The sequence below is a fragment of the Drosophila grimshawi genome, unplaced genomic scaffold, assembly GCF_018153295.1.
Source record: "Drosophila grimshawi isolate 15287-2541.00 unplaced genomic scaffold, ASM1815329v1 contig_1367, whole genome shotgun sequence".
NCBI classification, from domain to species: domain Eukaryota; kingdom Metazoa; phylum Arthropoda; class Insecta; order Diptera; family Drosophilidae; genus Drosophila; species Drosophila grimshawi.
Genome location: NW_025062889.1, coordinates 9243690 through 9271514, shown reverse-complemented (window position 1 = coordinate 9271514; position 27825 = coordinate 9243690). Strand labels below are relative to the sequence as shown.

The 27825-nt window shown below is 36.5% G+C and overlaps 1 protein-coding gene across 18 annotated transcripts in view; it reads left to right on the top strand.

The window, feature by feature from the left end:
• LOC6559836 (longitudinals lacking protein, isoforms F/I/K/T) overlaps nucleotides 1–27825 on the top strand; it is a 73194-nt gene that overhangs the window by 8331 nt on the left and 37038 nt on the right. For 10 of the 18 annotated variants that reach the window (XM_032735595.1, XM_032735607.1, XM_032735603.1 and 7 more), the window contains exons 2-5: nucleotides 2859–3347; nucleotides 3433–3862; nucleotides 3996–4736; nucleotides 4825–4908. In XM_032735595.1, the coding sequence (XP_032591486.1) occupies nucleotides 3174–3347; nucleotides 3433–3862; nucleotides 3996–4736; nucleotides 4825–4908 (1429 nt within the window). In that variant the 5' untranslated portion in view covers nucleotides 2859–3173. Of the gene's footprint in view, nucleotides 1–1390; nucleotides 1583–2858; nucleotides 3348–3432; nucleotides 3863–3995; nucleotides 4737–4824; nucleotides 4909–10436; nucleotides 10790–11145; nucleotides 11393–11500; nucleotides 11977–12304; nucleotides 12794–15926; nucleotides 16837–17661; nucleotides 19506–24528; nucleotides 24731–24876; nucleotides 25382–27825 lie in introns of those variants that run through there. The other 8 variants (XM_032735609.2, XM_032735605.1, XM_032735598.2 and 5 more) reach the window with 8 other exon arrangements.

Sequence of the window (27825 nt, the reverse complement as noted above, 5' to 3'; positions counted from 1 at the left end):
CGTGCGTGTGCAAAGGAAAAACCCTCAGCTTTAGCCGCGTCGACATTGTCTAGCCAATGCATCATCAACTCATCAACGCCGCCGCCGCCGCCGTCAGTTGGAGTAAGAGTTTCAATAACTACAAACAGATGGCGCCACTGCGCATGCTTCGTACCTTATGTATAAAGGCCTCACACACACGCATAATGCATACATATATGTGTATGTATGCATGCTTGTAAATAGAAAAAACTGATCCCTCACACACAACGTAATAGTCGCCGCCGCCTAACGGTGCCCTTTATTTCTGCTCTCTTGCTCTCTCTCTTTGTCCCTTGCTAGACAACTACAACAGCCGCAGCAGCAGCATGTGTTTTTCGCCATTATATTTTATATTGATCTGCTGCTTCCATTTTTTTCCTGGCGAAAAAAAATAGCAACAACAAGCTACTCGAGTGAAAGGGAGCCCGAAGCGAAAAGCCGAAGGCAGGCAGCACTAAGTCGTCGTCTGTTGTGCGTCACGTAGCGCACATGTTGCTATCCCTGTCTAAGAGAATTGTGCATGGGCACTGTTAGGTTTTCTAAAGAACTTCTCTATGTCGTAAAATCGAGCGAACGAGCGTGCGAGCGTGCTGCAGCTGTCGTTGCTTGTTGCCGCAACAACTGCTTTCCACTTCTTTTTTATACAGATGATTAAATTACGGCAGGAAACGGACGCACAAAAAGAACTGCAAGAACAACAACAACCACAGCAGGACCAAAAAAGAATGCAAGCAGATGCGCTCCCCTTTTCTTTTTATTGAAATTTCCATGCACAATGAGGCCCAAGTCTTTTCTCCGTTTTATTTTCGTATAATTTTCGCTTCCATTTTGAAAAATGAAAATGTGACCGACCATCATCGTCAGACTCCAAAAAACTCTGCCACGTTTTCTCTCTCTCTTTCGCTTTTGCTGGCTCTCACGGCGAATTCAATTTGTGTTCGTTTACCTGAATGTGTATGTGTTGTGTATATTCTTGAAATATATTCCCGTTATATTTATGCTCTGCTCTTTATAACGTCGCTCACTGCAATACATTTAATAAGGCTCCTTTTCGCTTACCTGCTTGCCTGCCCGTCTGCCTACTTGGCATTTTCAAAGCGTGCCCCCAAATAAAATATGTGAGGCTCACTGCTCTCTCACACATACTTTGACACTCACTCCGCTCGCTTGCTCTCTCTCAGCAACTTCGCACTGGGCGGCCATTTTGATGTGTGTGCGAGGGAGCGAACGAGCATGCCAAAACGAACGCGTCGAGAGAAGTGAGTGAGTGAGTGGGCAAGTGAGCGAGCGAACGTCGTCGGAGCGGAGCGTCGCGGCGAAAATGAAAAAGGGTCTCTCCGTTGCCAGCACATTTACGTCGTTTCAGTTGCTTTCGTGCGCTTGGAGCTTTTGTTTGGTTTTCGTGTGTGCACGGTAGATCGCGACGCGTGCGGTTTGCTGGCCAATAAAATTACATACATACACATATATATATACGCACACATATATTTAGCAGCAGCAGCAACAACCAACATAACTAAAACGAAAATCGCTTTTCCTTGTGCATTGAGAAATTTATATAGTAAGTTTGCAAGTGTGAATTGAAAAAATATTAACCAACAAAATTGTGAAATAAATTTGATGTGGAGTCGTCCCGTCTCCCCTATTTTTGTGTGTATATGTGCATGTTTGAGTGTGTGTGTTGAGTGTTGCTTCAAGTGAAAAATATTCTATTTTTAAATGTACCATAAAACAAACGACGCACACTCAAACAAATATTTATGTGACTGACTGGCAGCGATTGCTTCATGTTTCAACTTTAAAATTATCAGAAAATCATAAACGCATCTCTCTGTGTGCGTGTGTGAAATACTTGTGAAATTTTCCACAACGACGAAAAACTCACTAGAAAAAAACCTCACTGCGAACTCATAAACACATATACACGTACATATATATACATAGACACACATTTGTCGCGCTCGCATATGTGTAATGTGTGTGTACATGCATATATGTATTAGTGCATGCAGTAATGACGGCGCGAACGTCGACTGCGGCTGCGAAACTTCCCCTCTTTATGTTTCATACTCTGCCTCTGCTTCTGCCTCGTTAGCTGACGCGACGCGTCGACGTCGCAACGTCTCGCTGTTGTCGTCATATTTATCGTTTCCATCGATCTCCAACACTACTAGCAACTGTAACATCGCCACAAAATCCGTTAGCCCCGAGTATATTTGTACTTGCGCTCTCGTTGCTATCGCTTGCTCTCTTTTCGGTTTTTTTTTTTTTTGCCGAGTGGTGAGAGTGGTGCGAGTTGGCGAGTTTCGTTGTTGGAATTGAGGGAAGTTGAGAAATGAACAAATCAACGAAAAAGCGCAAAGATAATAGAATTTGAAAGCAAGCGACGAAAAAAGAACAAAAAAAAGAATAGAGAAAAAATTGCATTTGCAGTGTTGTTTTTGGGCGTCATAGAGGGCGCTTTTGTATGTTGAAAACATACATGTTTTTGTGGAGCTGTGTAATTTGCATATGTATAATTTATATAAATATATGTGTGTACACACATATGTATACAAATGACAATAATAATAATAATCTCGCTGAATCTTCGATCGTGTGTTTTTATGTGCGAGAGTTGAAAATATTGTGTTGTAGCTGAAATAAAACATGAACTTGACCTTGGAGCGTTGCCAGAGGCGCCAAGCATGAAAGCCAGTAATTGATTGCCATTCTTGTGTGTGGTTTTCTTTGTGTAAACTATTATTGATAAATATACTGTTGATGTGCACGTGCGATGAATTTGTGGCAACATTACTAATTTATATGTATTTCGTATTTTCCATTGCACTTTGCAGTTTTAATTGACAAACATAAAAGCATTTGACGGAAGCAAAAAGAAGATAACAGCAAGAAGAAGAGCAGAAATACCAACTTAAAAAGCTTTACAACAAAAACAATCAACGACTTTATTTAAGCTGTCGCCTTCTACTCTGAATTTTCCCACAAGAGCTGCAAAAAGAAAAACGCGCCAGGCAGAGAGCACAACTCCCTAAAGCGGCGGCGGCCACCACGTCAAACGACGACGGTCGGCAAAAGCAAGCTTTTCCTCCATCCCTTCGCCGCGCCCCTTCCCCTTCAACACTAACAATAACAAAACCTGGTTCCCAAAAATGGATGACGATCAACAGTTTTGTTTGAGGTGGAACAACCATCAGAGCACATTAATAAGCGTCTTTGATACGTTGCTGGAAAATGAGACACTAGTCGATTGTACGCTAGCCGCCGAGGGCAAATTTCTCAAGGCCCACAAGGTGGTGCTGTCAGCATGCAGTCCCTACTTTGCTGTAAGTATTATATACAATGTGTACATATCATATATGTGTTTGGTGTCGAGAATATTTTTTAATGTTGTGCATTCAATTTATTTAGACACTGTTGCAAGAACAGTACGACAAGCATCCCATATTCATACTCAAGGATGTCAAGTACCAAGAGCTGCGCGCCATGATGGACTACATGTATCGCGGCGAGGTGAACATCTCGCAGGATCAGCTGACAGCGCTGCTCAAGGCTGCCGAATCGCTGCAGATCAAGGGTTTATCCGACAATCGCAGTGGCGGCGGTCCAGCAGCTGCTGCAGCCCAACAACAACAGCAGCAACAACAGCAGCAGCAATCTAAACCGGATACACATCATCGCGTCAAACTGAGCGGCCAATACACGCTGGAGCAGACGAAGCGTTCACGCATTACACCTGGTGGCGCTGGCATCGATGCCGGTGATGTTTCCGGCTCGCGTGAAGGCTCCTCCAGTCCGTCGCGTCGTCGTCGAAAAGTGCGACGCCGCAGCATGGAAAATGGTAAGTGAAGTGGAGAGAATCGAGATCTTTAATTGTTTATAAATTATAAACTAAAATTGAGCATTGAAAATTGTAATCTAACAAAATTCATAATTTGCCTGCCTCTGTACATATTCATTCACAACAACAACAGACTTGCACGACAACTCCAATTCGTCAGTGTTGCAAGCCGTCGCCGCCGCCGCCTCCAATCAGTCAATCCTCCAACAGACAAGCGCTGGCCTCGCCGCCTCCGCCCTGGTCAGCACTCAATTGGCCAGCGGCAGTGGTTCAGCAGCAGCGGCTGCGTCTGCAGGCGGCAATGCAACCTGTGCCGGCAGCAGCAGCAGCAGCGGACTCAGCGGAAATCAAGTATCGTCGAACCAGCCATTGACCAGCAGCAGCAGCAGCAGTAACGTTACCAAAAAGACTGAAAGCGCTAAACTAACATCAACAGCTGCACAACAGGGCGCCCAACAACAACAGCAGCAGCAACAACAAACCACAAGCGATGCCATTAACACCGACAATGTACAACAACAGCAACAACAACAACAGCAGCAGCAACAGGATCAAGGCGCCCAAGGCGAGTCTGCTGAGGAAATGGATGTGGTGGCAAGTGGTGCAGGTGGTGGTGCAGCTGGTGGCGGTGCAATTGCCGTTCACACTGGTGTCGTTAAGCAATTGGCATCGCTCGAAAAGTCGAATCATAAACACAAGATCAAAGATAATAGCATAACGTCAAGTGAAATGGTTATTGAGCCCAAGGCCGAATACGATGACGATGCGCACGATGAGAATGTTGAGGATTTGACATTGGATGACGAGGAAATGACAATGGAGGAGCTGGACCAAGCGGCCGGCACCAGTCAGGGTGGCGAAGGATCTAGTCAAGGTGACTATCAAATAAATGATAATATAAAATATGTGTATAACTTGAAATTAATTTGTATTTATTCATTCCAAATTTTCAATTTGTTTAGCATATGCAACATGGCAACACGACAGATCTCAGGATGAACTTGGACTAATGGCCGCACAGGATGCACAGCAACGGGATCCACAAGGTGAGTTTTTCAATGCATACTATATAATCGGAAAGATAGTTGTTAAACTATATATATATATTATAATACGAATGAAAAAGCAAAAACAGTTTAGAAAAACATGGTTAGGACCACAGCCGAGCACGACGACCAGCTAAAAATTTCAAATGCAAATTAGAAAAGGTCCTATATTAAAAACATATCAACTAGACAAGTATTTCAAGATCACACAACTCTCTCAATTCACAAATTTATTCGTTATTTTTTTCTCTCGATACAATCCCAAAAATATAAAAAACAACATAACATACAACTTTTTCTAAATACATATATATATATATATGTACGATATGTATCATAAACTGCAAAAAGTCGTGCTCCGAAAAAAGCTCTTAAACGTTTGAGAAGGAATTATTTGTTAGACAGAAAGAAAACAAAAAAAAAAGAAGAAAAAAACAAGCAACAAGAAAAAAATGCAAAATTACTAAAAGAAAGAAAGAAAACAAAATTCGAAGCGGCGGCACAGCAAACAAAAACTAAAAAAAAAAAAAACAAATAAATAAAAACCAGAATACAGCGATACGAGAAGTGTTTCTCGCATTAACAAAAATTGAATGGCGTTGGTTATTTTTCTTTTTGGTATTTTTGTTTTGCTCCGCTCTCGATGATACAGCCAAAAATAATTAACTACCAAAAAATAAAAAGAAAAACAATAATAATTTGTGCAAGTTGAAAGTACTACTATTTAATTTATTTTGAGTTTTTTTTTTTAAATATATATATTTACTAACTTAACACCTCAATTTTGTTTATGATTTGATCACACATAATTCGTATAACTCCAGTTATTTTTTCTGTATATATAATTGTATTTATTATATAATAAACTACTTAAATTTAATTTTTAACACATAATCACATATAAAAAAGAAACCCACCCAAAAACCACCACCAACAAACATATGCTACTACTACCTCCAAAGCCCCCCACTTCCGCCCACTATGACTAACGTTAATAATATCCCTCACTACTCACAGATTACCATCAACAACTCTCATTTGCGCTTTATGAAATGTGTTCTATGTATGATTTTTTATTTATATATTTCTTATACATAAATACTATTATTATGTGGTAATCATTTGGTTTCTATTATGTATTGGTGTTTTTTGTGCCGCATTTGGTTTTTAATACGTTTTTTTATGTATATATATTTTGTAATTTTTATTTACTTAACACACACATAACCACACCAACACACACACACAAAAACATGCAAACATAAAAACTATTCAACTTATTTTTAGTTAACATAAGCCGCAAGCTGCTCTACAAAATTTCTTTCTCTTACTCTTTCGCTCATTCACTCGCTGCGAAGAGAGTTGAAGAGGACGAGTCGAATAGACTTTGATTATTGCACACTCTTCTCTCCAGTCTTTAGTGTGCGCCCAGCCATCATTCCTCCTCCTTCCCACTCATACACACACATACACACACATACACGCACAAACACACACACACACACACAGCAGCTGCTTTGTCATTGATTGTGTTCTTGTTGTATAAGTTAGTTTTAAATTATGCTTCTTTGCGTGCCTGTGTGTGTGTTTGTATGTGTGATTTGATAACAAAAGTTGCCGTTATCAAATCGACTCTCATCCCATTCGTCATTTTAGTTATTGTTGTGTGTGTGTGTGAGTGTGAAGTGCCTTCTATGTATTTGGGTGCGTGCACTTTTTGCAGAAGGTTGCCTCTCGCTCTCTCTCTCTCTCTGACTCTCCTCATCAAAAGCTGTAGTGTTTGTTTCGAGTGCTGCTGCAGAGTCCTGTCAAAAGATTTGTTGTGTTATTGTTGGTAAATCACTTCTATAGCAAGTTTAACCAATTCAAAAATAAAATTAGATTCAAGTTTTCTAGCATAACATTTTGTTTTTCGTTAAACAACCATTATGCAACATACTACAACAAACACACACAAACATTACACTTACTACATTACTACACACACACTTCCCCAATCACCAACCACCCACGAACAGCACCATTCGGCATTGTATGTTCTCATTTGCTTCACGCCTCATATTTTATTATCATCATTGCCAGAAACACACTCTGTTGATTTTTGTCTTCGTTCAGAACTTCCCCTCTTTTTCCCCCACCCTCTCTTTCTATCAGCGTGAGCTAATGTTTTATTACACAATTTTAATTTGATTATTCTTTGTTCTTCTTAAACTATAAATATAAAAAAAAATACGCATGCAGTTTTTAAATTGTAATTTTAGTACTACATATATGTATTATTAGTTATCCATATATTTTATACACATATATATGTATATATATATATATTAATATTAATATATGTATATAATGTATATGTATATATGATTTTGCTTTATTTTGGTTGACGGGACTTTTTTGTTTCATTTTATTGACTTTGATTTGTGTTATCCATTATATTTTATGCTAGTTTCTAAGACCAACACACGTCGCCGTTCACATGTCGTTTGGCAAAAGTTTTCTTTTTATTGCCATTCGCTCGCGCTCACCTTTTTCTCGCTCCGTTCGTTTACCGTTCGTTTGTACAATGCACGCGACGCGCTCTCATTGGTGGCATTATAACCAACCACAAAGAGAGTGCAGTTTCGCATGCAACGCCGGCGCGTATCTTACAAAAAAAAAAAAAAAAAAAACCTTTTACGAGTCAAGTGAAACAGTGAAAAAACAGAAGAGAAAGCATTCAACAAGGATCAACATGGTTCGTCGCCGTCCTAGCAGCAGCACCACCACCCTTCATTCGCCCGTTCAAGTTAATGCCGCGCCTGCAACGAAGCACGTAGCCATCCAGTGGGTGGCGAGGTACAGTTGTCGCTTCAGCGCTGGCACTTGACATCAGAGGGCGCCATCTACAGTTGGCGGTTGCAGCCTGTTGCTGTTCTCCTCCGTTTGTTCTTTGTTTGCGTAAGTGGTCAGGTAAGTATGCTTCGCCCGACGGTATCGGTTGGGCGAAGTGCGCACAAAATGAAATAAATTTTGAAATTTTAAGTTCAGTTTTTGTTTTGTACCCAAAACTAATCCAAAATCCGATATCCCAAAACTGCCCAAAACTCCCAACTACATCTAAAGGAAAACCAAAAAAAAAAAGATATCATCCCTCATACAGCCTTCCCCACTCCAAAAAAAAACCATGAATTTGCAGTGTTGCTTTCAGGTAATGTAGCAAAACAGATAAAGAAATAAAGCTGATCAGCTCTATTTGAGGCAATTTCTTGTATGTTGCTTACATTTATAAACGCCGCCGGCAAGGGTAAGCTATAAAACTATAAACTTACCTACAACTTTATAATTCATACTTCATTTATCTCTACTTTACGATGCATTATTATTAAGTGTGTACGCATTAAATCATTTATATATGTATTGTATATATATATATATATTTACATATCTCTTATTATTACTATAATTTTTTTTCTTCGTCAAATTACCTTGCATTACGCTCTGACCAATCGAGAGTCTCTGTTTTTGTGTTTTTTTTTTTTCGATAAAAATCTTAAACAGAAATTGCTTGAAGCGTTGCCAACAAATACCGAATTTTTAATATTTTTTTTTTCGATTATCTCTGTTTTACCGTTTATAACAATGAATCGCCGCCAACAAAAATCCCACAACAAATTTTCCTAGACAGAATAAAAAAAAAAACAAACAAAAAAAAGAAACAAAAAAACCACAACACAAACAAAACAATTTCTTTTTGTTTTACGATTTCCTTTGCAGTTTTGCTTTTGAAAATTTGTATTTCATCTTTGATGATGATTATGATGATGATGATGTGTTCTGGCATTGTTTTGTGCATTCATACGTATTTTTCAAAGCTAGTCATTAGGCGCAATTCTTCCATATTCTGAAATGAATTCTGTAGGTTATTCAACGAAAAAAATTACAAGTAAAAGAATTTAAAGAAAAAGTCTGGAAATTCAAGTTAGTTGTCTCTCCATTCCCTCCTAAATATGGGTTCTTACTATATGTTGTGCAATTCTTGCGTGCGTCATTTGTCTCTTGTCAAACCACTTACTTTTTTTTTTGCTTCTGTCTTTACACCTGTCGTCGTCCCTCTCGCCCTTTTCGCTTGAAGCTTGTTTTTCTCATAATTTATAAGCTCGCGTCGCTCGTTAAATCGATGCTATATGTCGTAGTAGTCATAGCTTTGGGTTCTCTCTCCCTCTCTCTCTATATCTCTACGCATCTCTTTCTCTTTCGCTCTATCTCCGGTGTTGTTGTTGAGTTAGTCAATGTCAAAAACAACTTGAAACATTCGTTCAAGTTCAAGGTCGGACAAATATATTCTCTTACACTTTATGTGTGTGTTGTTGTCTTCTATGTGCGCGCGAAGCTTTATGTAGCTTTGGTTGTTGCGCCATTGTTTCTATTTCTACCACTGACACACACACCACACACACACGCACACTCTCTATAAGAATACAAGTCCCTCTCTCTCAGTGTGTTTAAATACCGGTTTACTCAGATTTCGTTGCGGTTGCGTTGTGCATTGCGCAGATGACAGTCTAAGAATATGATAATCATTATGATGATGATGGTTTTCGAATCTGAGTGTACTTTTTTTTTGTGTTAGCTGCATTAAGAAACAAGTTTGTTTGTTTTTTTTGTGTGTATTTGGGGGGAATTCCAGATTCATTAGCATTATTGTCTAACGAATTTCGAAAGCGGAAAAAAGCAGTTCTGAATAAATGAGTTTTAATGATTCATTAAACGGCTGCCTATTTTCCTGTTAGTCAAATTTGCAAGAATTTTTCTTTGATTCTCATTTGATTGGCGTGTTTTCGTCTCCGAAGAGCTGTGTTTGCTTGGCCTTGACCCACATTGAGTTGTGTGTTGGCCGGCCTATAAAAGCTCAACAATCAAATGCGTTTTAGGTTGTTGCTGCAATTTTCATAAAGCTTTTTGTGATAACTGTACGCACATAGACACACTTTGCTAAAGTTGTGTGTGTGTGTGTGTGTATGTGTGAGTGTGTGTGTATTAATTGACTGGCATATAAACTAGTTTATATAAAAAATATAATATAAGCATTTAAATGCAAATGTATACAAACAATCTTTAGTGTTGTTGCTCTAATAATCAAAATTGCATTAAGCTCTCCCATATGTATGTATGCCTCTGTAGTACACTTTTCTCCATCTCTCTCTCTCTCTATTTATTTTGTAGTTTTTGGTAATAGTTTTTTTGTTGTTTTTTTTTCTTTGATAACTGGGATTTTCTTTGCTTTCAACTTGTACAATTGCCACTTTCAGTTCAAAAGAGAGATTCTCGTCAGGTTAACCAACCAACCAAAGAGAGTCGAGCGTTTTTAACAAGAGCTTTTTTCAAGAGGTCAAAGAGAAGATTTGAAAATATCACAGCCTAGCAGGAATAGAGTTGTAGGAAGAGAGTTGAATTTTGCTTTTTTCTCGTTTTGCTTATGCCAAGTGTATTCTCTATTTTGTGTGTCTTTCTCTCCCCTTTCTTTTTGTGTGTGCCCTGCTCTGAAGTGGTGCATCAGAGCTTAAAGCTCAATGCCCGAAGAAAGTCCAGCCGATCGACGGCGATGCAACAGCAGCAAAAGGCACGCCGACAGTCAGCAGCAAGAGCGATGATGATGTCCAGGTCGTCGTCGTCGTCGCCACCGTTGCACGTGTGTCCGACCTGTGGTCGCATTTATCAGACGCTGTCAACATTGACGCGCCACATGCGCAAAGAGTGCAATCAGCCCAAGCAATTCATATGCCACCTGTGTGGCCAGGGCTTTCACTATAATTTCAAGCTGCAACATCACTACCATCATACACACCGGCTCAGTGCCTGATCCTTTTTATAATGCAACAAACCTATTTTTTTCTTCTCTTTATTGTGTACACACTTGCATATATATATGTATATATTTTTGTTACCAATATATATAAATGAGAATAGAATAAAATAATAACTTTTCAACTCAAATTAAAGTCAACTCAAATCGTTTAATTCTGTTTTTTTTTCTTATTGATTTTTATTCCTGAGAGCAGCGAGAGTGCGTTTTAAGAGCTTTTTTCATATTTAGCGAGTTTTTAGTGAAGGGGTTTTTTTTTTTTTAAGAGAGCAAAGAGGAGTACTTTAGAAATTGTTGATTTCACCTTGTTGTTTGTTGCCAATTGCCTCTGAGCCATGTTCGTTCTCTCTTCTTTTGTCTCTTTTTGGATTGTGATTGTGGTGCGTGTGCAGCTGAAGCCGACGCCACCGCTGCCGCATCTGCTGCTGGCATATTGTTGCCACAAATTGTAGCCGTGCGCGGTCGCTCAAGTCGCTCGAATGCTCGAAGAAAGCTCACCACCACCATCCCGACCCCCTCTCAGTCGATGGCTACAGTCGTCGCCGCCGCCTCCACACGCAACAAGTCCAGGCGCAAACGCAAATTGGGCAGCAGCAGCACCAGTAGCAGCAATAACAGTAAACTGATATCGACACGCAGGTAAATGTGTGCTTTCACTCTCTCTCTCACACTCCGTCACTCTCTCTTGATTGTGCGCTCTCTTAAAAACCAAAAGCCTATCGTGCAATTTGTTGTGTTTCTCTTTAGAAATGTATCCGCCGCAGCCTTGGGCGGCAACAACAGCGACTCGGCAGCGGAAGCAACAACAACAGCAGCGACCACGCCTTCTTCGTTAGTCGTTATATCGGGTACGTCGACGTCGGCATCGCTGGCGTTGGCGTCGGCGTCGGCGTCAGCGCCGTACATCTGCCAGACATGCGGTCGCAGATATCAGGTGTTGGGCACACTGACGCGCCACATGCGCAAAGAGTGCAATCAGCCGAAGAAATATGTGTGTCGCATGTGCGGACGCGGATTTCACTATAATTTCAAGCTGCAAGATCACTACTATTACGTACATAAGGGCGTTTCAAAGAGAGATTAATGAGATGATAAATGTGAAGAGGAGGACGAGGAGAGCTTAGGTTTAAGCGCGTAGTTCGTACTCAAATACAAGTTTGTTGTTTCTGTAAACGATAAATATATTATGCGGTAAATAAAGCTCAACTAGACTAGACTTATGGTTTCGTTCACTTGCTAGACTTTCGTATGTGCTTGTGTGTATACACATATATATATGTGTGTGTGTGTATGTATGTAGTACCGTTGAGAAGTAGAAAAGGAAAGCTTAATACCACGCACACGTTTTGCTCTCTTCAATTTGTTTTGCCTTTGAAATTTTTGTATGCGAAGTTGTCGTCGTGCCTGTGTCGCAGCAGCAGCAGTAGCAGCAGCCAGCAGCAGCAGCACACATTACATAGCTAAACAGCTTTTACCTTGCTCTCTCTTTCTCTCTATTCCTCTCTCTCTCTCTCTTTGCATTTTGCTCTTGCCAAACACGTCTCATTGCAGGTCTGCTTGAGATGAGCTTAAGCCAAACCTCGTTTTACTATGAGCCCGATGTGCCACCACTACTATTGCCGCCGCCGCCGCTGCTGCCGCCACCGCCCCCTCCCACAACTGGGCCAACGCTGCGACGCAGTAAATTGAGATCACGCAAGAGAAGAAGTAGTAGCGCAGCAGCTGCAACTGCTGGTGCTGCTGCGGCTAAGAAATTAATGCAACAGGCACCGCCGCTATTGGAGCGCAGCAGTTCAGCAGCGACGCTAGCGCGCAATGCCGAGCAACGGGACGACGGTAAATTACAGTGTCCACAATGCCCAAATTCGTATACGCGACTGTCGGCGCTGAAGCGTCACATTGAGTTCGAATGCGGACAAATGGAGAATTTTCGTTGTGCGGTTTGTGATGCGGGCTTCAAGCGTAAAGATTCGTTGAAGCGGCATTGCAAGGTCAAGAAGCATATTACCAAATATTTGTATTAGGTTTTCTCTTTCTCAACGCAACTCAACCTCTCTCTGTCTCTCATTCAATCTGAAGAATTTTTTAAATGATTAAAGAAAGAAACATTGCAATTTATGGCAGTCGTCACTTGAGTTAAGTGTTTCGTTTCAAGGATTTAAATATTTTACACACCACTAAAACTAACACACACAATCAACAAAAACCAACTGACACACAGACGGACGAACGTCAAAAAATACAGATCCAAAAAGTCCCAATCAACCAATGCAAAGAAAGTCAACATTAAAAGAAAAAAACAAAGAAATATATATTAATATATATTTTGCTCGTGCCTGCGTGTGTGTGTGTGCGTGTGTATCTTCCTTCTATTGCTTTGTTACCTGTGCCTGCAAAAAACAAAAAGCTCGTCTCGTGCACTCACCACACATTCACACATTTTTCATGCTCATTCTTCAATTTCATAAACAAAAATATAAACTTCTACTAAATAAAAAGCTCCTCTCTCGCGTATTTGAAGTTACACCGCTCTCTTCAACTACTCCACTTAAGAGAGTGACTTTGGCGACGGCTCTTGATCGTCTCTCTTTACCTCTACTCTGATCTACTCTCCTATCTTCCACTCTGTTCTATTTACTGTTTTTTTTTTTTTAAATAATTATTTTAATTAACCTGTGTGCGCGCTGCACAGTGCATTTTCCAATTAATTTTGCCTGTTTGAAATTTGTTTTTGTTTGACAAATACGCGTAAAACCAAAACCAAACCCAACAAAAATTAATTTATTAATTAGAAAAAATAAAATATCAATTAAAAACACTCAACAAAACTTTTTAAAAAAATTAATAATGCTGCTTTTTAATTTAAAATGGCATTTTGATAACAACTAATCAATGCTTGTTTTGTGCCTTGAAAATGAGGAACGTTTACACTAAAAATAATCAAAAAAAAAATGGAAAAACAAATAAACAAAAATAAAAGCATGCCAAAACCAAATAAAAAGAATTATTAACGTACCCTGAGCGCAGAGAATAACCTATGAAATTAGATTCTTTTTTTTTGTATTCAAAAATTATGAGAAATGCCAATCAAAAACAAACAAAACAAAAACAAATTTCAGGCTTTCAACAACAACAACATCAACAACAACAGCAACAAGACAGCAGCAATAGCAGTTACAAACAGGACGACAGCTGCGATATGCATTTACATTATCAAGGAACTGCAGCAGTAGCAGCAGCAACAGCAACAACAACGCCATCAACAACATCAACATCAGCAAATTTGCATCATTTTCATGCGCCGCAATTTGATAATTTTCAGTCAATGCTTGGCGGCGGCGGCACCACAGGCATCACTGCAACAGTGGCTGCTGCTGTCTGTGGTGCTGCTGGTGGTGGTGGTGGTCTTGGTGGGAGTGTTGTGGGTGAGGAGAGTTTCACCTGTCCGCAATGTTATCGCACTTATCGCCGTCACGGCACATTGCGTCGCCATTTGCGGCAGGAGTGCGGCAAGGGGAAGTCGATGGTGTGTTCGGTGTGTGGTCATCGCACCAAGCGTGCCGATCATTTGCGTCAGCATGTCCGCAAAAAGCATCCGGAAATTGCAATGCGTTCGCTCTTCAAGCGGCAACAGCAGCGCGCAGCTGCGGCCAAAGCAGCGCGGCCAACGCTTGCGGCGGCATCGGCCACGGCGGCGGCGTCAAGTGATGATATTGTTGATCTGGATATGTTGGATGATGGCCTCGATGATTTTGTCGCAGATGAATCGCAACGACAACAGCAGCAGCAGCAACCAACGTTTGTTGTCGACGATGATGATGATGATGAGGATAATGTTAATGAGGCTGGGGCACCAGCAGATGAGCAACAACATCAAATGATGGATGAGTCCTGTTCATCGGCAGCGGCGGCGGCTGGTAGTAGTAGTTACTATCAGCAACAGTTGCATCAGCAGGCATTGCAGCAGCTGCAGCAGCAACTTCATCAACAGCAACAATTGCATGTGCTGGCAGCAGCAGCCGCCGTTGCCAAGGCCAATAAATCGGGCAGCGATGCGGCAACGCTTAATTGTTGATCACGTTTGGGAAGGGGGGTTGGTGGGGGGTGGGGTGGTCGATGTTGTGAGTTGAGCAGAGGATTGTGGCAAGAATCGGGTTTGGGATTGATGTACAAAGACAATGACGACGCCACTCTTGAAAAGAAAACCAGCTGAGAAACTTTACTAATCCAATTAACCAAAACCAAAACAAAAAAAAAACAGTTTGATCCCTTTTTTGACTGTTCAAACAAATTTCTTGCATTTGCTCTGAAAGTATTTTTCAATGTTTTTGCAGCGTTTTTTTTATTAAGCAAAACTTTTATTTCCAGCAACGAAAATCAAAATTCATGTTGAAGTAAAAATATTTTTTATTAAAATAATGTATAATATAAAAACAAAAAACCACAAAGGATTAAGTAACTAAAAAACTAAAAAATATATGATATATTTAAAAAAAAATAAATGCAATTTTTTATATACAGAAGCCACAAAATGCGTTTTTCAATTTTTCAATTGCATGCTTCATACACACACACACACACACGAACACCAACACACAAGTACTCACAAATACAAAATTTCCCCCAAAAATACAAATTTCTTATTTAATTTTTTTTTTTTAACTGGTAAATAACATTTAATTTACACGCCTACAAATTTATGTAAAATTTTGGTGCAAAAGTTTGTGTAATTAAATTAAGTTTATTTTCCATTAATTTGTATGTGTGACTTTACCAACAACAAAAAAAAAAGAAAAAATGCAAAGCAACAAGAAAAGAATTTTGTGTGTAATTTTAAATTGAGGCGGTCGTGGCGCGGTGTGCATTTGTTTAAATTAATTAATTTTAATTTAATTTCTGCTCCTATATAAATAGTTTTTAGTACAAATGATTAACTCTAAATTTAATGTGTGAGAGTTGCGCCTAATTAATCATTATACACTTAAGTAGCTGTAAATTATATAAATATCTCAACTCAACACACTCGACACACTTACTACACACCCAAAACACACAAACACACACATTATGCTCCCCAACAAAAAAAAAAAAACAAACAACAAAAAAAACAACAAAGCGCAAGAAGAAACATTTTTGAGTCCAAAAAAACCACCCAATCCAAAACTTTTTACAGATTTAAGGACGCTGTACTGTAATTTGGCCACAGCTGTTGCAGCGGCTGCCGCTAGCAAGGCAAGAACAACCAAGACGCCAGTAGCAACAGTGGCAGCGATTGCAGCCGCCGACAGCAGCAATAGCAGCACTAACAGCAGCAACAACAACAATTGTCAATTGGCAGCAGCAGCAACAATAACAACAACAACAGCAGCAGCAGCAACAAGTGTGACTGAAATGCGTGAAATTTATGAGCCGGAGGTAACAATACGAAGAATGTACAAATGTGGCCAAAACAGCAACAATAACAACAACAGTAGTGAAGTCAACACACTTGCAACACTTGCACCCAACAACAAGTTGCACTGCAATGCTAGCAATTGCAGTGGCTGTCAAATGTCCACAGCTGCAGCAGCCTCATTTCAATTGGCATCGTTATTAAACTCGACCATATTGCTGCCAACAGCAGCAGCAGCGGCAGCAGCAACAACAACCACCACAAAACCTATGCGCAGCAGCAACAACAGCAGCAGCAGCAACAGCAACAATCATTTGATTAGAGTCAGCAGTGGTGTGGCTGTTGCGAGTAGCTCCAAGAAACCGGCAAGCGTACAATTCCATTGTGAATTTTGTAATTTCAATTGCAGTTGGCGCTACGATTTAAAGTTGCACCTGCGGCAGAAACATGGCATACATCAGCTCAAAAAATCATAGAGAGCTCAAAGCGTCGACTTGACTCTCTTGTCTGTGTCTAAGCAAACTCCTAACCCCTTCACCCAAGTTGCACCCATGTCAAATTGTATATATTTATATATATAAAAAAAAAGAAAAAACGAATTCCATTTAATGTTGTTAAACTTAATGCGCTAGCAAAGCTAAAATCTAAAAGAAAGTTAAATATATGTGTACAACTATTTATTGAAATGAAACTTGGTTTTTTGTTAATTTTTATAAACATACCTTTAAATATATATTTATTCTATTTTTAATACATAATACTGCAGAATTTACAGAGCGCGAATTTGCAACAAATTTGTGGATAAATCAAATGAAAAAAAAAAACACTAAAAAATTTGTATTGGTAAACATTAGTTTTTTTTTTTAACAAATTAGTTAGTTTTCTCATTTTTTTCGAATTAATTTTATTTAAAGTATTCCTTTTGTTATTAGCTCAAAATAATAAATTTGAAATAAAATAATTTTTGTAAAATTTGTCAAGTAATTTTTAAATTGTATTTGTTTAAAATTTGTGTAGCTCATAATCAAAGTAGTTAACATATTTGTTTAATTAGAATTTTCCTTGTCTTTGTCACCTTGTATTTTAGTTTTAGTCCTTAGTTCTCTTCAACTTTCATCAACATAAAAAACAGGAAGAAAAAACGGAAAACAATTTAAGTTTAGTTTAAGTTACATACGTTTAAAAAAAACTTCGGACAAACCCGCAACAACAAAAAAAAAAGTATCTACCGCTTAAGGGATTTGCGTCTTATGATTTTCACACAATATTTTTTATTTTTCTTTTCATTTTCATTTCATAAAACCCCCCCAAAAAAAAAAAAATCACACAAAACAAAAACTCGAAAACAACAAACTCAAATTCGAAAATGCATCACATATTAAACCTACATCATGATAATAATTCAAACACCTTTAACTGCAACGCACACAACACAACCCAACACAACACTACAACAATCAATCAATCAATCAATCAATCCACCAATCAAACAACCAAACAATCAATCAACGTGTAGACTTCAAGTATGACTTTGGGCAGAGCTACTTCGGCAGCGATATGGAGGGTGAACGCAGCGTTGGTGGCGATCCTCACGAACGATTCCCCTGCGCCGTCTGCGGCAAGAGCTATCTGCGCAAGCGTCATCTGCAGCGTCACATGCGGGACGAGTGCATCGGCATACCGCCGCGCTTCAATTGTGAGTTCTGCAGCTCGCGTTTCCGTCGCAAATACCACATGGTGCGGCATCTGGTGTCCAAGCATGGCATACCGCCGGCCATTGCACAACAGACGACTGGCAGCGGCTCCAGGACCAGCACTCCGCGCAACAACAGTCTCGAACTCAAACCGAGCACTCTGATCGGCGCTGCCGGTGGCGGTGGCGGCGGCGGTGGTGGCGTCGGTGGTGTTGGTGGTGCTAATGGTGGCGGAGTTGTACACAGCGATAGCGCCAGCGTGGGCAGCGCTGGTTCGCACAACTGTTGCGAGAGTCCCATACCCGAGAATCTGTCGTTGCGCAAGGAGCACTATGAGCGAGATGAGAATGTGAACGGTTCGCGCGGCACATCCCCCTTGCCGCCCCACATGATGCCCATACCGACGTATGGGTTGACGGGTGCCATTACAGCCATATCAGCAGCCGCTGCGGTTGTTGAGGAGCAAGCAGCTGCTGCAGCAGCAGCAGCAGCGGCCGCTGCTGCCTTGGCCGCTGCCGGCAACAATAATGGCAGTGATGCAAAAGTCGTCGGTAGTGGAGCTGAAATGGCAGCAGCTGCCGCTGAGCTGGGCATCAAAGCGGAGCCGGTATCACCGGGCAAGGCGCAGCCGCATCATCTGCTGGACGAGGAGTGGAACATGAAGCTCGGCCTGCAGATCATATCGAATTCATTGCTCAAGGAGCGCTTGATGAACACTATGCCATTTGCGTACAACAATAACTAATGTTGTACTTTATCCATTAAGCATAAAACCAAAGTATATTTCAATTAGAGATTAACAGAACACGAAAGAGAACAAGAAAATGCTATTTATATTTATTATTATTATGAAAAATGCTTGAAACTCAATTTTAGTTTAATAATTTTAATTTGTCTCAGCAGAAATGATTTGCTTTTTATGTTAAAAAAAAAAAAACAAAACAAGAAAAAACATTGAAAGAGAAAATAAGAAATGATAATTCCATGTATGAATCTCAGCTATAGACATTCCAGCGCTAATAATTTATAATTTTATGTAACTTATTTTTATGTTTTCTATTTTTTTTGCGTGCTCTCTTTTAGTCAGCGAAACGTGTCTTAAACAAAACTAAAAACTAAAAAAAAAACCAACTGTATTACAATGTTACTTTGCGGTACTTCCTATCCTAAAGAAAAGAACTAAATGTCAACTCAAAACCGTCACGAATTTGTTTAGCTTAAGTCATTCCAAAAAAACACACACAAAAAATATCAATAATTTTTGTTAGAATTGTAAGAATTTCAATAAGTGATGCCATTTTAATTAAATCATTTTGCTACACGTACTAAACGAGTGAATTGGTTTTAATGTGCTATGCAACCCAAAGCAAGGAAGGACAAACAAATACTCAAAAGACAAGAACGAGAAATACTCACTGATTCCAAAAAAAAAACAAAAAAAAAAAGCGAAAAGAAAAACTAAAAAAGAATTGCTAAGACGTTTTTATTTAAGCACTTATTCCAAATGATATGCCACCAAAATGTATACTTATTTTATACTTATATGTGAAATATTTAATATAATTTAAATATATATATATTTCTATATATATATATTTATCAGAATTAAAAAAAAAAAAACCAAACAACAATTTATATTATTAATTGAATAAAAACAAAAACAAAAAAAGGACAAATTGATTTTTGTGCATACGTTTTTAATTAACTGTTTATCTTTTAGCTGGCTTTACATGTAAACCACCACACACACATCCAATTTTCCACATTTTTCCAACATTACTTTTTGTTTTGGTTTGCTTTTTGTTGCGTGTTTCGTTTCGCTTGCTGCAAAAAAAAAAATACAAAAAAAAAAAAAAATGAAAAGCATTTGTTGTACAGAGAATTTAACTAACCTATTTTTATTACTAAATTTCTTTTAGATAAACTCTTCTACTCTACCTACTACTACCTACTACTCGGTACTGGCTGCAGTTCTAGGAAATATCTATAACCAGTATTCCCCAACTATCAGTATCAATCAATCAGTAACTGTATGCGTATACTCTACTCGTCCCAGTACAAAAACACAGTACAACACATCAATACCAAATCTGTCACTTACAAACTACTATTATGCATATACTTATATAATCTATTCTGTCTGCGTCTATTTCTTGAATCTCTCTATATATATACTATATATAAATATATACATGGGTTCCTCTTCTTTTAGCCGCACATATCAAGAAAAACTACACACACACACACACACAACCACACACTTAAACTCCGATCTTTGTATATATAATATAAATTATATATACAAATATATATTATACATATATAGCGCCTTGTCGTATGCTATATGAATCCTCAACTGGTTTATGTGTGTGTGTTTGTGAGTGTGTGTGTGTGAGTGCATCGTCTCGTGCTTTTGTGTCTTGTCCTTGCGCTACTCACAAAACAAACTTACTCTTAAAATTATTAAAATTTATTGATATATCTATATATGCATATATTGTATTTGTGTCTTTCTTAAAAAAAAAAAACAAAGTAATAAATTATTTAACACTCGATGTTTTTCTTACACAGCCTCTTTACAAAACCGGCCGCGTTCTGCAATTGAAGTTTGTCTGAAATTCGCATCGAGACAAATTTGATTTGCAGAACTAGCGCCGTGTTTATATACTCTTTATGTGGGTTTTTTTTTATTACATCTATATACTATTTTTACATATATTTGTGGGCGTGCCTGACGTTGTACTTATAAGCAATATTTTAATATTTATTTTAATTGTTATTTTTTGTTTTATTTATTTTACCCGTCAAATATTTTTAAGCTTTATGTGTCTTAATTTTCACTTGGAATGCCTATGTGTATGTATATATATAAATTTATATATTTTGTACCGCTTAAGTTTTATGTTTATTTTATTGTAGTTTGACTTGCTCAAAAAAAAAAAAGAAAACAAAAAAAAAATATATATCAGTCTTAAGAAATTATTCAAAAAATCAATCATCAGCTTTCCAAAGACATAAAAATTCAAAAAATTGCAAAGAAAAAATAAAATACATCATATCATATTTAATACATAAAAAAAATGCAAACAATTCATCAACAACATTTACACACACACACACACACTCGCGCACTGCTTCATTCACTCTTTTGTGTTGTTGTGTGCTGTTCTCTTTCTCTCTCTCTCTCTCTTTTTACCCAACGTGTGTGTGTTGGAACCAACAAATTACTTATAGATTTCGTACTCACCTGGTATCAACACGCATGCGATCAGTGCGGCAAATCCTACAAGACACGCAAAAGCTTGAGTCGCCATCGCCGCTTTGAGTGCCGCTTTACCACAGAGCGTCCGATATTTCAATGCCCCAGCTGCAATTATGCGGCCAAGCGCAGCGATAATCTAACCAAGCATATTAAAACTCATTTTGCCAAGATGAAAAAGGATTTCCTGCCGCTGGCATTTCAAATGCAGGCAGCCAGCATACAAACCAAATGGGAAACAGCATAAAACAAGAAAATATTAAATCACCTCGGCGTGTCGAGGACTTAAATACCCTTGCAGACAGCTTGATGGAGACGTTGGTCCGAATTTGAACTTCATTTATTGATAAGAATTAGCTATTAGGAAATAGTGTTCCGATTTGATCAGTTTTCATCGTAATTCATATTCAATATTCGAAATTGAACATCTTATTAGTTTTATGATAATATTGTCGCATTTAATCCGTTCCGACTTCGTCTACGTCTACTAAGAAACTTCATTGAATTTGCCAGTGTTATGCTCTTGACCAAATTGAACTTAATCCACTCCACTGCAAGGATATTCCAAGAAACTTAATCTTCGATAATTCGATTTTGATAAGTTGTCAACTATAATTTTATAAGAACTGGGCACCGCAACGCACAAAATGTTTCTACTAAAGAAATGTTTGAGAAGCACACGCTCCATGACATTTCATTTTTCTTTTATTTATTTCTTGTTTGTTTTTTTTTTTTTGGTTTATTTACGTTTTTTGCATACTTAAACTTTCACTTTGTGGGCCACGTGTATGCGATTTGCATGCAAAATGTACTTTTGCATAAATTTGTTTAATTTATGTAGATTTGATGCAACAAAGTGTCCAAAAAGTGTTGCGACTTTTGGGGCCCCTCATTTGAATTGGTTTCGACGTGCAACCAATTTTTTCTGTGCTACGTTTTGTGCGTTGCAATCCCAAAACAAACAGCAGCCAAAACATTCTTAAATTTACACATTTATTAGCCCTAAGTTAAAAAAGATATATAAAAAACCATATATTTCTATCCAAAGCTTAAAAGTTTGCGCCTAAGTTAAATTTAAATTATTTATAAAATATATACGTATATTATAGCACTTTAAGCCAAAAGTCCAAAGAGAAATGTAACCAAATCTAAGTCAAAAGCATTTAAAGCAAAAACAAAAACAAAAACAAACTAAAAAGTTATAAATATTTTACTAGACTACTGAGAGTAGTATCAGGTTTTACCAGGGGGTTGCACTTAAGAGGCACTTTCGTAACGTCGCATTCCTAAGAAATAACGTGAAGAAGATAATCAAGTGAAAACAAATGTTTGATATGCATAGTTTAGTTAAGAAACGGCAACGCCACAAATTCAAATAAAAAAAGTAATATACTAAAAATTAAAAAAAAAAAAACAAAACAAAACAAAACAAAAAACTAAAATCTAAACATCGTACGTAGCTTAGTTTGCGAGCTGTAAAATGTAAGTTCCTTGCTAGCTTAGAAGTTCTTTAATGAAGATAAATATATTTTAAAATATGATATGATATTCATACAACTAAACAAACCAAAAAAGCGATCTCAGCAAATACAAATGAATGCAACCTACAGTACAATTAAATAAAGAAAAAAATAAGAAATACATCAAATACATACAGCAAATAGTTCAAATATATATTTACAACAGAATCAGCCAAAGCAAAAAATAAGTCAATTGCCCAGCAGAAAAAAAAGCTGAGAGATCAGCTTGGGTCATGTTAAGGCTGGCCAAGAAATTTATGATATAATGTTTTTAGATTCCATCTAAAACTTATGTGATATGTCTTTTGATCAGTTGAAAACAGAATCAGTTGTGTCCTTGGCTTAAACAGTTATTGAAAATGCTTAGTTCAAGTTTATAAAGTATACAGTTTCAAGTTGATATTGAGCGCACTTAAGAAGGAAGTCCCTTAACACACAGAAATACACACTTTTTTTGTTGTCGAAAAACAGATATTGCTAAATATTATATTTTCCATGACTAATGGCAGCTTAAGCTGTAAACAATTGATTTCTTTGAGTGATTTGAATGTGTTTCGGATGTTCAAAATTGATTAACAATTTACGAATGCTCTGCGCAAGTAAGAATGATTGAAACGATTCTAATTACTGAAATGATTCTAATTCAAACTATTCAAACTCAACGTATCGGAAGTCTAATAGAATACTGCGTTTGCAATGTTTCCATTTCTTTCATTCGGAATTTAGTTTTTATTCATATCACACACTAACATGAAATCTATACTGTGACAGACACCAAATTCATTCCACACATTATTTACTCAAAATGTCCAATTATATTTACACACACAAATACTACACCAACATTACAACTACATTTGTATTTTCATATAAATTTTATGCAAAAAGAAAAGAAAAAAAAGGAAAAAAAAAACTATTTTTATACAAATTGTCAAAGAGCAGCATAATTAAGTATTTTTATAAATATATATATAAACCTATATACATATACATATATAAATATATACCGCTATTTTTGTATGTAACTTAATAAAATTGTAAGAAAAGGAAATTGTTATTTACTATTTTCTATATATACGTTTACCCTTTAGTTGGTTTTTTAGTTATTATTACTCTTGCGGGTTGCATTTGCATTTGCCTTCTACTAAAAATGTTTCATTGCAGCAGCCATTAAAATATAATCACAAAATATGCATCATCATTCACACAGCGCCTCATTTACAGTATCGCAAGTATATCGCCAAAGCCTCCTCTATATATTATATATATATATATACATACATCTTGTGTATCTGAATGTATGTATGTAATTATAAGCAAGCCGTATCTTATCATCACCATCCACTGCAACTGCTCTCTGCATCAGCTCAGAATCAGCCTCTCGCTTCATCAACAAAAACACCAACAATCAACCACCAATCAATCAATCAATCAATCAGTCAACCAACCAATCAACCAACATGCAAAATGAACACAAAAACTGTTGCATACCACACACTAACTGTAAATATCACATTTTTATTATTCTTATAATTATTAATATATATATAAATATAGATATATTCTTTTAATTTCTTTATTCCTAAAAACACTTTACTACAAATACAAAAATTCAACTAAAATTCTAACTACTACAAAAAAACAACAAAAAAAAAGAGAATCTTGTTACTTTTTTTTATATAAATATAAACAAAATATCGGAGCTCGTTATTCAATATATTATCTTTAATATATTCAAAATGCAATTGACAGCTCTGCTATAACAAATCAACAAAGTCTTCAGTCTAGTTGTTTAGGCTTAAGAAACGCAACTCTCTCGTAACTGATTAAAAAAGTTTTTGTATTTTTTTTTTTTTTTTTTGCTCAATCCTTGCATCTCTTTTTGACTTAACTATATTTTGTTATTGTAGCGCCCAACAGCTACGCCTCCAACTCCAGCCAAACGCCACCGCCAACCAGTTCGGCGGCGCACTCATTGATCCGTGATTATTGGTATGAGCTTAAGTTTTCGGATTTATTTAAATTTATAAATCCGGATGGACGCTATCAGTGCCCCAGATTCAATTGCCTGAAGAGCTATAAGGATGCCAGCTCATTGCAACGACATATCAGGTGAGTTGTGGCACCTTATTTTGTTAGCTAACAATATCGATATCGATATCAATATTATAGTCTGGTCCTCGTCTGTCTGTTTAGTTGATCTAATAACCTTCTTTTTTTTTTCTCCATATATGAAACTCTTTTCGTCTTCTACGTAGATATGAATGTGGTGGACAGAAAAAATTTCGCTGTCTGATGTGCGGCAAAGCATTTTCACAAAGCTCCCACCTAAAACGGCACCTTGAGTCCGGTGTCTGTGTCAAATATTACTTATGAGATAATGTTTTCTTTAAAATCAAATAGAATAATCGTTATCCGCATAGGCAAAGTGCAACATTTTGTTGAGCGAAACCAAAACAAACAAAAATTCAAAATACTTACATATACCATACATATAAAAGTAAAAAATTGTAACTACCAAAAAAACTAAAACAAAAAGAGAAATCCACACTCACACACACATAAAAAGAACAACAAAAAAAGAACAAACAAAACAGTTAGTTGAAGAAAGCAATTATATATATATATATATATATATATGTATACATTCATATACCATATAGAGAGAACAAGTAGCTAAACCAAGAACAATTACAAATAACAACAACAAAACGAATTTATTGGATGCCACATCATTTATAAAGAAAAAACAAAAAGAGAAAGAAAAACAAAAAGAAAAACAAGCCCATATACATACGATATATATATCTAGTATATGCAATACACATTATGATAACATAACAAGAACAAGTTGAGAATTATTGTTGACAACTGAGCATTAAAACCAGAATTAATAAACATAAACAAAGAAAAGAAACAAAATCAAGCGTAGCTATTATAAAATATTTAACAAACTAGACAGGAATATATATATATATATATCTATATATATATATACATACATATATACATATGTATAGTTGCAGTCAGTGCAACATTTTTTAGAATTTTAGTACAATTGCAAAAAAAAGAAAAAGAAAACAAAACATAAAAGAAAAAAAAACGTAAAAATTACGAACAAAAAAAGAAGAAGAGCTAGTAAAAATTTGTACTTGAGAGGCCGTAACAAAGCACATACACGATATATAGAAGAGAGAGACGCAAGGAAGCTAAGAGCAACAACATTTTAGTCAAACTAACCAAAACTACGTAATATTAGTCGAAAGTGCAAAAGCAAAAGCAAAAACAAAACAAAACAAAACAAAAAAAAACGAGCAACTTAGTGAAATTAACAACAACAACAACAAAAAACAAAGTGTAAATAATAATAATTTAGTAATATGTAGAGAGAAGCAAAAAACAAAACAAAAAAAAAGAATGCATTATATAACAGAAACACTGAAAACAAAAATACATATAACAAAACGTACTGTGTTTATTTGTTGCCAAATATATATCTATATATTTCTAATACATAGAAACAACAACAAGATTATAAAACATAATATAATTATAATTACATAATTGCAAATTTCAAAGAAGCTAAAAGCCAACAACAACAACAACTAAACTGAACTACATAGAACTAAACCAATTACAGAATACGAAACATATATATATATATATGTATGTTATGTTATATACAAATTATCGTTATATATTGATATATATATATATATATATATACATAAATGTTATATGTTGGAAGCTAACTTAACATATGTCGAAATGTGAGTGTTTGTTATAAAACAAAGTGAAAGAAAACTGAACAGAGAAACAGGATATATATATATAAACAGTGAATTTTTCGGCAAGCCGAAGTGGAACAGATATATCCTTGCAGATTTTATTTAAAGTATTTCCAAAATATTTCACTTCCATGGCAGCTACAGAAACGAACGACCCATATTCGGTTTTTAATAGGACCCAAGTTTCCAGTTATGTATGGGATGAGGGGGGGACCTGCCTAGCATTATATCAAAAGTCATAATACTCCCTCTGCAAGGGTATACAAGTCGTTATAGACAAGTGCAACCAGAATTGCAGCTATTAAAACAAACGTGAGAGATTCTTCTTTTAGTTAGTTATACTGTTATAAAAATGCAAAGAGGCCAAACGATTTGTTGGTTCACAGAACAAAAACTTATCTAAATACACATCTACATACACACGTAACATTGAAGAAAACAATAATAATTAAAATGCTATGTTAGCAATTTTGTTGTCTGTTCTTGCAAAAATTTTACAAAATGTTATTACAAAAATGGACTTTTTTGTAACTGTTTTTGAGGTAGTGTGAATGTATGTGTGTGTGTTTGTTTGTGGCAGCATTGGATTTGGAGTTTGCAGAAAGTGTGTGTGCCATTATGTAACTGAAAAACTAAGCGAAAATATATAAATTAAAATAAAAAATAAATATGTATTTATAATAAAATAAACAAAAACACTCAGAAGTAACCAAATGAAATTACAATTCAATGCTGCCCAGAGCGAGAAGAGAAAGCGTGAGGGATTAAACATACATAGATTCAAGCATAGGAATATATCTATATATATGCATGTTTACATATATATATATATATATATATTTTGTTTGTTGTACAACAACAGCAACAATTACGTTCCCATCCCACAGAACTCTTTTAGTTGTTATTGGTGTTTTGTTGATTTTTAGTGCAATGTAATAACAAAATAATACAAGACAAAAAAAAGAACGAAAAAAAATAGTTAATAGCTCTACAGTTGCATACTAAATTGTATTTAACAAGTGCAATAAGAAGAAGAAGAAGATGAATAACAAGTAGTAACAGTAACATATACCGAACATAGTTAAAAATAATAATAATAATAAAAACGCTAAGAGTGCCATTAAAACGATTTATATGTAATAAATTATTGAAATTATACATATTAATAAACATATATAAATAAATACATATATATATATATGTATATATATATATATATATATATATATATGCATACATGGTAATTGGATATATTTAAAAACAAAATACTAAGGCAGGCAGTTAAAGTGCAACTAAAAACACTTATATATATATACAAAATACATATATATGTATATATATATAGATATATATATGTATATGTATGATAGTTAGGTCGAATCACATACATAACTTGTTTCCATTTGATTGCTTATGTTT